A 12,151-nucleotide genomic window follows, 5' to 3' on the forward strand; every position below is an offset into this window, starting at 1 on the left:
TTAGGAACCTCAGCTCGGAACCTATTCTTGGGGTCAAGAGGATTGGGATCAAGTTAAGAGGTTTTTATACCTAAGAGTCTTTTCTATACTTTTAGAGTTGCAGGAACCCAAAAACAAAATAAATAGTTTTTCCTCTTTAAAATCTCTTAAGGGGTCATACTTTAAAATTTCCGCTTAAAAAGCAAAACTTTATAATAAGTATTTTTGAAAAAAAAAAAAAAATTTTATCGTTCTAAAGTTAAGGTTTGAAGATTTTTTATAATTTTTAAGTATTTGACAAAAAAAAACTTTAAAAAATGTTCGATAAAAGGTTTATTTTAGTGTACAACATTATTACACAATACCATCTCGTGACAGCTTGGGGTTTGCAGTGACTGCTGAATTTTAACCCAAACAAAACTCAGTTATTTACTGCAGATCATGCGTCAGATTCAATTAGTACAAATCTTTATTATTAATATATTTATTACATGCAATGGGAGGGCATATAAAAGTTTTATAGAGATAGCCGCCACCTCTGAATATTAAAATTGTGGTGTTAATAACCAATTTGACCAATTTTGACATTTATAATTGACATTTCATTTTTGCAAGTTTGAATTTTTGATAGATGATTTTCATCTTCCAATGCTTAGCTTGCCAAGAAACTCATCTGACATAAATCATATTTAGAACTTCTGGCGTCTTCTTAAATGTTAGGTTAATGCAATGAAATGCACCACTAAGCGATCCTTAATTGAAACATTCTCCATGTATGGAATCACGATCAAGTTCTCATACAAGTATTGCCAAATCATGTGGCTCAAATAATCAATAGCAAGGGTGATTAAATCAGGTATTGACAGATGGGTTCATTTGCAGTTAGTAGTGCATGACAAAATGCAGTTTAGATACATAACACTTTAAACTGGACGTAATTTTTCATATAAGTAGATTTGACTCAAAGCTTATTAAAGTTTCATAAAATTTAAATAAAAAAACAAGATAAATAAGTACAAATTGTTTCATCTCATTAACAATTAAATATTGCTTTCTTTAGGAATTCTGGTTAAAGAAACACTTGCTGAATGCGAAAGTTTGCGCTTTTTTATGATTTTCGCAGTGTTTCTAATGACTTCTCTAGGTCTGTTTATACAAAATACACTATATATAATTTTATTTAGAAAAATATTAGTTGCATACATATATGTATATAAAAATATTAGATATATACAAATACAAGATATATACATATATTATGTGTATACATATATACATGTATGTGTGAGGTTTTGTAACATACATATACAATATACATTCATATATATGATATGCAAAAGATTTATATAGGGGAAAGCAGGGCAAGATGGCGAATGATGGCTTTTCATATCGCAACTCAACAAAAAAACTTAAAAATGGGTGAAAACGAAACTATAATTACACCATGCCCAGTAAACACGCTTTAGTTGGTCCAACTGACGGGCCAGTATTGGCTATAGTTGGCTAACTTTTGGAATTCCGTGCCAACCATTAACCGACTGTATACTAGGGGGTTGATTTTTCAAATTTTTTTTAAAAAAATCAATGGGTATATTTTTAAAAGCTGACATTTTTATATTTATTTATAAAAATGTATACCTTAAGACATTTGATTGCAAAAATGTCACCCGTAAGTATGAAATTGTAATATGAAATTAAAAAATTGTAAATGTTTTTTAACAATTTTTAATGTGTAGCACAAAGATATTGTAATTATATAGGTACGTGTGTAAAAACTTCAAACCATTTATTTATCTAAGTTTTATATATGGTTCGAAAGAATTTGTAATAAAATGATGAAAACTTTATGTAAAAAGAATAATTAGAAAAAAATTTATGCTCATTTAAGTAACATTATTTTTTATGAAGCATTACTTAAGAAAAATGCAACTTTCGTATAAAACTCGCGTTCGGTTAACGGCAGCTTTGTAATAGAATTTTTATTAATTTGCGCATGATTTTGGATAGTGAAATGTGCAAAACGATTTAAAAACGTTATTAAAAAGTTTCGAATTAAAATAACAAAATATTTTTAACGATTAAAACGTAATAGTAAAATCTACTACAAAATTTTATAAAACATGCATAAAAAAAAAATCCATATTTTTGCGATATTTACAATAATTATATATACATATATATATATATATATATATATATATATATATATATATATATATATATATATATATATATATATATATATATATATATATATATATATATATATATATATATATATATATATATATATATATATATATATATATATATATATACAGTATCGGACAAAACGAGTGCAACCAAATAATGCTAACTTATACCCAGTTCACACTAAATTCTGTTTTAAATAAACATGTTTTAATGTAAACATAGTTTTATAATAAACATGTTTTCAGTTTTCTTGCGTTCAGATTGAACGTTCTTTAGTATTTATATTAACGTTCGAAAATGGCGCTCTCAAAGAAAAACTTGATCTCGAAGTTACGAGTATTATTGTACATATCAAGGAAAAAAAGAAGACTGCAATTGCAGCACATACTGATAAACTGTATTACTGCTTATAATTTTGCGGTTTACAGAAAAATTTGGACTAAACCTCGCAGTCAAAGCTTTTGGTACGAAACAATGGTAAACTGTTGGAACGAAGATGATTGGATAAAAAACATAAGAATGTCTAAAGCAGCCTTTAATTATCTGTGCAAGGAAGTTTCACCTTTTATGCCTATACAAGGCACTAACTTTCGTAAATCTTTGCCTTTAGAAATGAAGTTAGCTGTGACACTTTACTTTTTAAGTGGATCTGCAGATTACCGAACAATAGCCAATTTATTTGGCTTAGGAAAATCAACTGTTTGTACAATAGTTCACAGAATTTGTAAACATTTTGTTGATAACTTAATGAAGAAATACATTTCCTTACCCTCAAGGGAAGAAACAATGGAGATTATAGTAAGTTTTGAAAAATTATATGGTTTTCCACAAGTAGTTGGAGCAGTTGATGGATGTCACATAAGAATAAAGGCTCCTCATAAAAATTCAGAGGACTATATAAACAGAAAAGAATATCACTCCATTATTTTACAGGGATTGGTAGACAGCAAGTATTTATTTAGAGATATTTTTGTAGGGTGGACTGGCAAATCACACGATTCAAGGGTTTTTAAAAATTCTCCCTTATATAAAGAGTGTCTGGCTAGAACCTTTTTACCTACAAACTTATCTAAAATAATTGATAATATTGAAATTGGTCCTCTTATCCTTGGTGATTCAGCATATCCCCTTAAAAATTGGCTTATGAAACCTTACTCAGATCGTGGAAATCTTAGTATAGAAGAAGCAAAGTTTAACGTTTCTCTTAGTAAATGTCGTGTGGTGGTGGAGAATGGATTTGGAAGATTAAAAGGTCGATTTCAATGTCTTTTAAAGAGATTAGATACAACAGTTGAACACACAGTCAATATTGTTACAACATGTTGTATACTACATAACTTCTGTACTTTGACAAAGCAAAAGTATTTAAATGAATGGATTGAACAAACAGAAATTGACTTAGTAAACCCTATATTAAACCACAGTTGCATTGAACTTGACAATAAAGCTGAGTTTATTAGAAATTCCATAAAAAAACATTATTTTACAACTGTTTAGTTGTAAATGATTTTTTTTAAACAATGTTGTAAAAGGCATGGTTTATTTTATTTTGAGAAAAAAATAACAAAACAAAGAAATTGCTTCACATTTTTTTAATCATAATTAAAAACTCTATCTCAGTCCCACTTTTAAGACGTTTAACATCCTTATCATTTCGGATAAGTACATTTGGTAACTTGGTAATCAATAAAGATGCATTATCTTGAACTGAAAATTCCTCTTTTATTGTGCAAGTAAGTTTTTCTAGTGTCAAATCTGCCAATGAAAGTTCTATTTCAATAAAATATAAATCTTCAACTTGACGAACTTTTAATATAACACATGATTCTTCTTGTTTGTGGTTTTCTAAAATACTTTCTAAAATTTTATGATCAATATCAGCCTGAGAGGTCATAAATTTATTAACAGTGGCATTTAATTGTTCAAACATTACCTCACTTCTTGATTTTTTCTTTTTGGATTTTTTAAAGTAAAAACTATTATCTTTTTTTACCAACTCTTCAGATTTAGAACTTGACGGAGTAGTTTCAATGTCTATATGTTCACAGTTTACTAACTCATTAACACAATTATTAAAATTATTCACTTCTGCAGTTTTTTCGATAATAACATTCATGCCTGAGGAACTTTTCAAAAAAGTTGGTAATGTGGTTGGTTTGTCACTAAGAACCTTATCAATTTCATCAAAGCAGGATGGTTTTTTGGAAGGACCAGTCCCACTTGTATTTCGTTTATTATCAATATAATTGCGATATGCACTTGTCAATGTGTGAATTCTTGTTTTACACATCTCTTTATCTCTGTCTTCATATCCAGAAGCTTGCAAGAATAGCAAAATTTCCTCCCAAATTTTTCCTTTTCTAAAATCCAAAAAATATGAAGTTATATATATATATATATATATATATATATATATATATATATATATATATATATATATATATATTGTGCTAACTATCAAAGAGAAATAAATATCTTGTTGTAAAAAGTACAATTTATAAACATTCATTTCCTTGTTTATTCAATATTAATGTAATTCGTAATCACTTCTTGTCTATTTGTGATTTATTTAAACTATTTAGTAACGAGTGGTTTGATTTTATTTAACAAGTTATTTCAATTTGATCCAACTTAACTGAAAAAAACAAAACAAAACCTTGTGCATGACTTCAACTTTTCTTGGATATTATCTTCTGACCATTTACTAATTAGTATTTTTGTTTCCTCATCATCCCAATGTCTAGCTCTCTTTCTAGATTTAACTTTTTCTTCAGCAACAGCTTTTTCCTCCGCCATTTAAAAACAGTTCAGGGTAATAAAACGCAATTAAAACAACCTCGCGACGTTGTTTTATTAAAACAACTTTTAACGTTGCGTGTTTTAATTAAAACCAATTTTAAATTTGATGAGAATAGTAAAATGTAAAACGCGTTTAAAATACGACAATTAAAACGTGTTTTATCGTCAGTATGAACGGGGTATTAGTTTCTTTACATAAAAGTACTGCATTTTTTCAATTTAGAGAAATAACTATGTAACTGTTTAGAGACAAGGTTTTTTAAGTTTTATTCATCACAAAGTTCATTATTTGTACGCGAAAATTAATAAATTAATCAAAAGTATTAAAAAAAGTTGATTTCCTTCTGGACAAAACAAGTGCAACTTGACAAAATGTTGACCAAGCTGTATTTCGCTATCAATATTTCGTGGCGAATCCTTTGTTGTCGATCACAGCCTTCCATCTTCGAGGCATAGATTCGATCAGGTGATCAATGAAGCTTTGTGGAATCGCTGCCCAGGCCTTATGAATTTGTTCAAACAGTTGATCCTTATTACGAACACCTTCACAATTAATTCTGCGGTTGATGATCTCCCACAGGTTCTCGATAGGGTTGAGATCCGGAGATTGAGGCGGCCAATCCATCACCGATAGGTGGTTGTCTTGAAACCACTGCTTGACTACTTTTGCAGTGTGTTTCGGATTGTTGTCTTGCTGAAAAACCCATTTTATTGGCATATTATATTCAGCATGAGGTAAAATAACATCTTTCAGGATATTTTTATACATGAAACGGTCCATTATTCCATCGTTTCGATGTATTAGACCTAGACCGTTAGCAGAAAAACACCCCCAGACCATTACATTGCCTCCACCATGCTTCACGGTCTTATGGCAGTAACGTAAATCGAGGCGTTTTCCGGCCGGTCGACGTAGACGGCAAATGCCATCGCTCCCAATGATGTTGAACTTCGATTCATCACTGAACAGGACAGTTTGCCATTTCTGCACATTCCAGTCAATATGAGATGTAGCAAACAGGAGTCTTTTCTTCTGGTTTTTTAGTGAAATCAGCGGTTTCTTTGCAGGGCGTCGAGAAAACAATCTGGCTTCAACAGCACGTCGTCTGATTAATTGGTCCGATACAGGCAGCTCTAATTGCTTTTGTATCTCGACTTGACGGATCTGACGATCATAGAATCCTCTCTAGAAGTGGTGGAAAGCGGTCTTCCATCTATAATATTTGCTGCCAACTACTCCGAAGAACGATATTTGGAACATAGTCTTGATACGGTCCATTTTTTCACGCAATATTTATCACAAATACTTTTTTGTGACATTCCACTTACGTAATCGCCAATAATTTTCTTTCTTAGTTCCAATCCAAGGCCGTCGGGAGCCATTTTTGCACTTGAAGTCATAAAAATAATAAAAATAAATAATCACGCTTCTCAAGGCTTACCGTGTTACATTTACCTTGTGATGATACAATAGTCCTCTATGGAACACAACGTCTTGGTTGGATGTGGACTGTATTGATGTAATGAAACACTTGTTGTATTTCACTTCTTGTATTGATGTTCTTCGATAAAACGCTTTGATAAAACTCACTTCGATAAACTGTCTTGATAATACTGACAGATTGTCTTCCATATACTGACTGAATTACATGTCGATTTACATGTCTCTTATATAGTAAAATGAACCTGTGTGAACCTGTTCTGGAAGATTCTAGATGCTTCTTTTCGATGCTTCTGGATGCGTCTGGATGCTTCTGAATGTTTCTGGATATTTCTGGATGCTTCCAGATGCTTCTTCTGGAAGCTTCTGCATGCTTCTGGAAAATTCTGGATACTTCCTTTATTTGTTAAAAAGCTTCCGTGACGTTGACACGGACCAGACTTAAGAAAAAGAAACAAACCAAAAAAGTTGCACTTGTTTTGTCCGCTGCAAAATGGCACTTGTCAACGAAATTCTGCCTGTGTGCTGTCACCTGATTGCTAATGTCATGGCATGCTATGACTCCAGACTCCTTAACTGTTTGCTGTGGTAGTATAGTTCGTTTCGTTTTTAAGACATGTAAAATTAGGAACACTTTTTAGCGTTGTTCGATGTTGGTTGCAAAAGTTTTGTCCAATACTGTATATATATATATATACATATATATATATATATATATATATATATATATATATATATATATATATATATATATATATATATATATATATATATATATATATATATATATATATATATATATATATATATATATATACATATATATATATATGTATATATATATATATATATATATATATATATATATATATATATATATATATATATATATATATATATATATATATATATATATATATATATATATATATATTGATGGTTAAGGGTATATATATTTATTTTATTAAATATGGCTAGATTTTCTATAGCGTATAGGTGAAATTTAAATAATTAAAAGCCTTAGCGTTTTCGTCTCATTTTTATCGTTACTAACGAATTTCAATGAAAGATATATATACAAAAAAGATAAATATACATATATAACATCGGAAAAGGCGTGACATTTTAGTGGGGGCCGAAGTACAAAAAAACAATCATAAAACACCATGTAGTTCAACTAAAAACCTACACAAAAATATCCATCTAAACAATGGAGGAGGGGGGCATATCCACCACGGCTCTCCTTCATTTTCCCTTCCGTAGTCCATATATCTATCTAACTTTATATAAATTTCAACAAACCGCAAAAAAATTTTTTACATACTTCTTTAACAAAAAATTTAGACTAATAATTAATTTCTTTTTTGCTTAGTAATGTTTTTAACAGAATTGCAGCTTTGAAGAAAGCCTAGTTTTCAGTGATGGGCACAAACTTTTTTATTATAATTTAACTAAACTACTAACTAAAACTAAAAAAAAGTAGTTAAACTTTTAGTTACTAACTTTTTATAAAAAGTAGTTAACTTAAACTAATTAGTAATAGTTAGCTAAAATTCAACTTTTTAACTTTTTTTTTTTCAACTCAAGAAAATTTGTCGATGAATTTATGTTTCCGCTAACCGTTTTATTGATACAGATCAAGCGGAAATGATGTTGAAAAGTCCAGTTCATGCACTAAATAAATAAATACATAAAAATAGTAATAACAGAATCCTTGGAGTCCTTGGTCAGGTGAGTGGTGCATAGAAATAGAACGATTTATTTGGCGATATATAAAAAATTTAGTTAATAAAAATTTAGTTAAACTTTTTCAACTAAACTAGGAAAAAAGTTAGTTAAACTAAAAGTTTAACTTAAATAAAAAAAATTTAGTTTAACTATTGCATTTAACTAAAAAAAAGTAGTTTAACTAAAAGTTAACAAAAAAATTAGTTAACTATGCCCACCACTGCTAGTTTTTGAAGCAAACTAAACTGTGACATCCATAGCTAGAAAGAGTCGATTCTTTAGTACGCAAACGAAACCACATCCAATGATATCTAAAATAAAGTAAACCCCTAAATTAATATCGCTATATATATTTAATAAGAATGCCTTATGTCGCGGATAATAAATAAATATACAACTGTTATTATTACATTAATAAACATAATCTCTAAAAAAATATGAACCGGTTTAATCTTGATATGAAAAAGATCAACATCCATCGAAGCAAACGTGTGGTTTTCATCATGTTGTGTAACCTTGCAATGATAGATAAGATAAAATATATCAGATATATAAAATTTAAAAAAAAATTAAGGCTAACAATTAACTAATGTATAATAAAATTAACATGTAACTGTTATTACTGAATTAATAAATATAATCTTGAGGTCTTTCAGATGAACATCTACAGTAGCAAGCTGCCATCATAGTTAAAACCTTGCAATAAAAGGTAAATGAAATTATATTAGACATTTAGCACAATAACTGAAAAACCCATTACAAATTAGAGAAGATGAGAATGATTTCCTAACTTAAAAAATTCAAAATCACTTAACTCCTGATACACAACACATTTCCCATTACCAAACAGAAAAATCGATAGAAGTAGACCCTTTAATACTTTTTAACGTGAAATATAATAGACTTGATTATAAGTTATAATAAAAAGAAAGTTATATTGTATTAGTGTAACTATCTGGTAATAACATATGCCATTTGCCTAGAGCGTACTGATTTATTGTAACTAAACACTAACATCTTTCAATCCATTCAAGCAAAAGTCAGCCTTTCTGGGTAGAAACAATGTATAGCCATCATTATGATTAACATTAATTGTCATGAGCCAGGCAATTTGCTTATGTCAAATAGTAAATGAGCTTTGGTTTCCCATAGCTCGTTGCAACCAGGTCAACCATGGTTGTTGGATATTGGTAACTAACCGACTACCTAAAATTGCATTACTATATACATATATGTATACATAAAAACAAATTAAATAATTATAAATCTTTTCATTATCTTAAAAAAAGGGGAGGTTAGAGAATATGATATACATTAGGCACTGTAAAATTTATTATAAAAATAAAGATTAACCTACTATCTGAAAAATAATAACTGTTAATGCAAGTTTATAAGACATACAATTATTTAAAATAACATATGCCTTATTACACATTTCTATTATGTTATCACCATATCACCACTTATTATGTATGCAGAAAGTTGATATTTGCTCACATCATACCCAACATCATCATCTTCATTCTCCTTTGGTTTCCAATAAAAAACTATATATACACCACTTTTCTTCTTTTTAATGCCAACAATTCTGCTTTAATATACATTCTAGATGTTAGTAGCATTATCGAACCACATGTGGCAAATACTTCTTCCAATAGAAACTCCAATAAGAATTTCTTCAATATCTGAGGCCTCATTACTTTCTAGGTCAGGAAACATTTCTTTTACCTGATCAGGCATGCAATTTTTTATTATTTTTTCTACATTTCTGCGTTCTTTGTTTTCTTTTTTCTGAATTTTATCTGCCATTCGTTTTATCAATTCTAACTTCAGGTCATTATGACATTGCATATTTGTAAACTGCTTTTTTCTGGCATTAGAGATGCCAGAAAAATCAACTTACAAATAATATCAACTTGTTTTAAATATCATTTGGCTTTTTGCATAGCAGAGCAATTGTTTTATTTTTGCAAGCACGAAGTTTTGAAGAAAGAAAACAAAGAGTGGCATTTGGAGCTTTGTGCTTTGCAGCGCTAAACATACCCATAAGTTATTCTGAATCAATGTTGTGAAGCCTAGCTGACTTAGTCTGGTCTTTAAGGTGATCATTAGAATTCATTTCAAATTGCCGCTTGTACTGCCTGTCACTGATGCTAATAACTGCATTAAGGCAGTCAGCTAATGCTTTACTCATTTCATCAGTTACTGGGCAAAAGCTGATTATTGAATCAAAAACTACATCTTCAATATCATTACCAAAGAAATCAGTTTTTCGTTTAAGTAGAGATAAAGGATTCTTGCTGCTCTCAATAAAAGTGTTTCGGACATCTTTTACTACCTGAATGCCAGATATGTAGTCAAGTCCCATACCTGGTGCAAAATAAAATTTTGTCATCCAAGGACCAGAAAGTAGCTTTCCAATTAAAGCTAAAACACACAACTCACGGATACCTAAGGTGAAAAAGTTAATTAGTAACAAAGAATAATCTTTGTTTATAATAGTCTTTACTGCCCGTTAATCTTGCAAGTGTCATTACTATTTGTAATTTGTATTTGTAACTATTTTTGTAACTAGTTCTATAGCCTATAATATTGTGTAGCACATTATCAAATGAACTGAACAGGTATAAAAAAAAAAGATACCTGTTTCAGATGTAAAGTCTTGAAATAAACTATTTCGCAGACCTCCGCATAACGCCAAGCCAGAACACAGAAATATCTTCAATATGGCTTAATGACGGATCAAAATACCACATGTGTGAGAAAGCATATGTAGTCTGTTGCCTCTAAAGCGTGGTAGCAATCCTCTGGGCAACTCTTGTTGGTCCAAAAAGATTAGAAAACCTTTTGGATCACCTATGAATATCATAAAAAAGCTCATTTTGGCAATTGCAAGAAGAATATGAAATAAAAACATGCACTAGTTATAATATTTCATTTTAACTCAAAATTTTATTCAGAAAACTAAATATATTAAAGTAAAAGAATGGTTTAGATTAGTTAGAGTACCCTTTTGCATCCTTGTAGCAAAGTTTGTTCAGCTGTACAACAATGTCTGATAGTCATAAGCTGTACCTCCAGGAAGTTGATCAATAGCTACAACCATACATACTGATTCCGTTGTCAAGTGCACAGCATTTACATGAACACCCTCATGGGTTGTTGCATCAAAACCAAGTGTCAGATCTTTTGTTGTAAATGCTATCTCAGCAGCCTGTAAGTCTGAAAGCACACCAAGCTCACGCATCATTTGTTCTACAGTTGTACAATGTGGAATTTGACTAAATCGGTAGCTATATATAAGTCTCCTAATATCTGTTGAGTAGCATTTTTCATTTTTGGTGTTTTGTGTTACTTGCTGAATTTCCTCCAACTCTTTCTGTAAATTCAGAATGTCATTTTGCAGTACAAGAATTGCAGAAATTTTTTCAGCAAGTTGTTGGCTTAATATTGCCTTTTGATAAGAAAACTTTCTTTGCGTAGATGTCAACTGTTGTTTCAAAAAAAAAAAATTTATTTTGAAGTTTTTTTGAAGAACTGTAAACTTAAAAACTTTTCTTTTAATTTTTTTCTAAGTTGAGAAATTATCTTTTCCTTATGAGTAATAATTTAATTTAGATATTTAAATCTGTATTGTCTAGCTTTTGCCTTATCTCTTAAACCTTTAATATCCTATTTATGCTTTCTCTTCGTAATTGCCATTTCGATTGCCAAAATGGTTAATCTCTTTCTCATAACCATTTTTCTTGGACTCAACTGGTCAGCTCTCAAACTGGATAGTGGTTCATTAGAAGAGGTTTTTAAAGTAGGGCGAGATAAAGGAGATAAGTGATCACTATATAATACAGATGAAACACTGATTTGTTGAGAAGAAAAAGAAGAACATGTAGCAAAGTCAATTGAGGTTGCAATTGATTGCGATGTTTGTGCCACAACAGATGTTGTTATTTGGTATGCAAAGAGCATGTTGCAGATGTCAACAAATGGTTTCGAATTTCGTGAAAAATGGTT

General features: G+C 29.9%; 2 protein-coding genes across 2 annotated transcripts; one reads left to right on the forward strand and one right to left on the reverse strand.

The window, feature by feature from the left end:
• Positions 1–2,646: 2,646 nt before the first annotated feature.
• LOC136081388 (uncharacterized) lies at positions 2,647–3,669 on the forward strand. The gene has a single exon (XM_065798701.1). The coding sequence runs from the start codon at positions 2,647–2,649 to the stop codon at positions 3,667–3,669; it is 1,023 nt and encodes a 340-aa protein (XP_065654773.1).
• An 80-nt stretch (positions 3,670–3,749) lies between these two features.
• Positions 3,750–5,147, reverse strand: LOC136081845 (uncharacterized). The gene is made up of 2 exons (XM_065800114.1): positions 4,829–5,147; positions 3,750–4,532 (listed from the first exon to the last, which is right to left on the reverse strand). The coding sequence occupies exons 1-2, from the start codon at positions 4,966–4,968 to the stop codon at positions 3,755–3,757; spliced, it is 918 nt and encodes a 305-aa protein (XP_065656186.1). The 5' UTR covers positions 4,969–5,147; the 3' UTR covers positions 3,750–3,754.
• Positions 5,148–12,151: the final 7,004 nt, after the last annotated feature.

This window comes from Hydra vulgaris, chromosome 06 (assembly GCF_038396675.1).
Source record: "Hydra vulgaris chromosome 06, alternate assembly HydraT2T_AEP".
Classification (NCBI taxonomy): Eukaryota; Metazoa; Cnidaria; class Hydrozoa; order Anthoathecata; family Hydridae; genus Hydra; species Hydra vulgaris.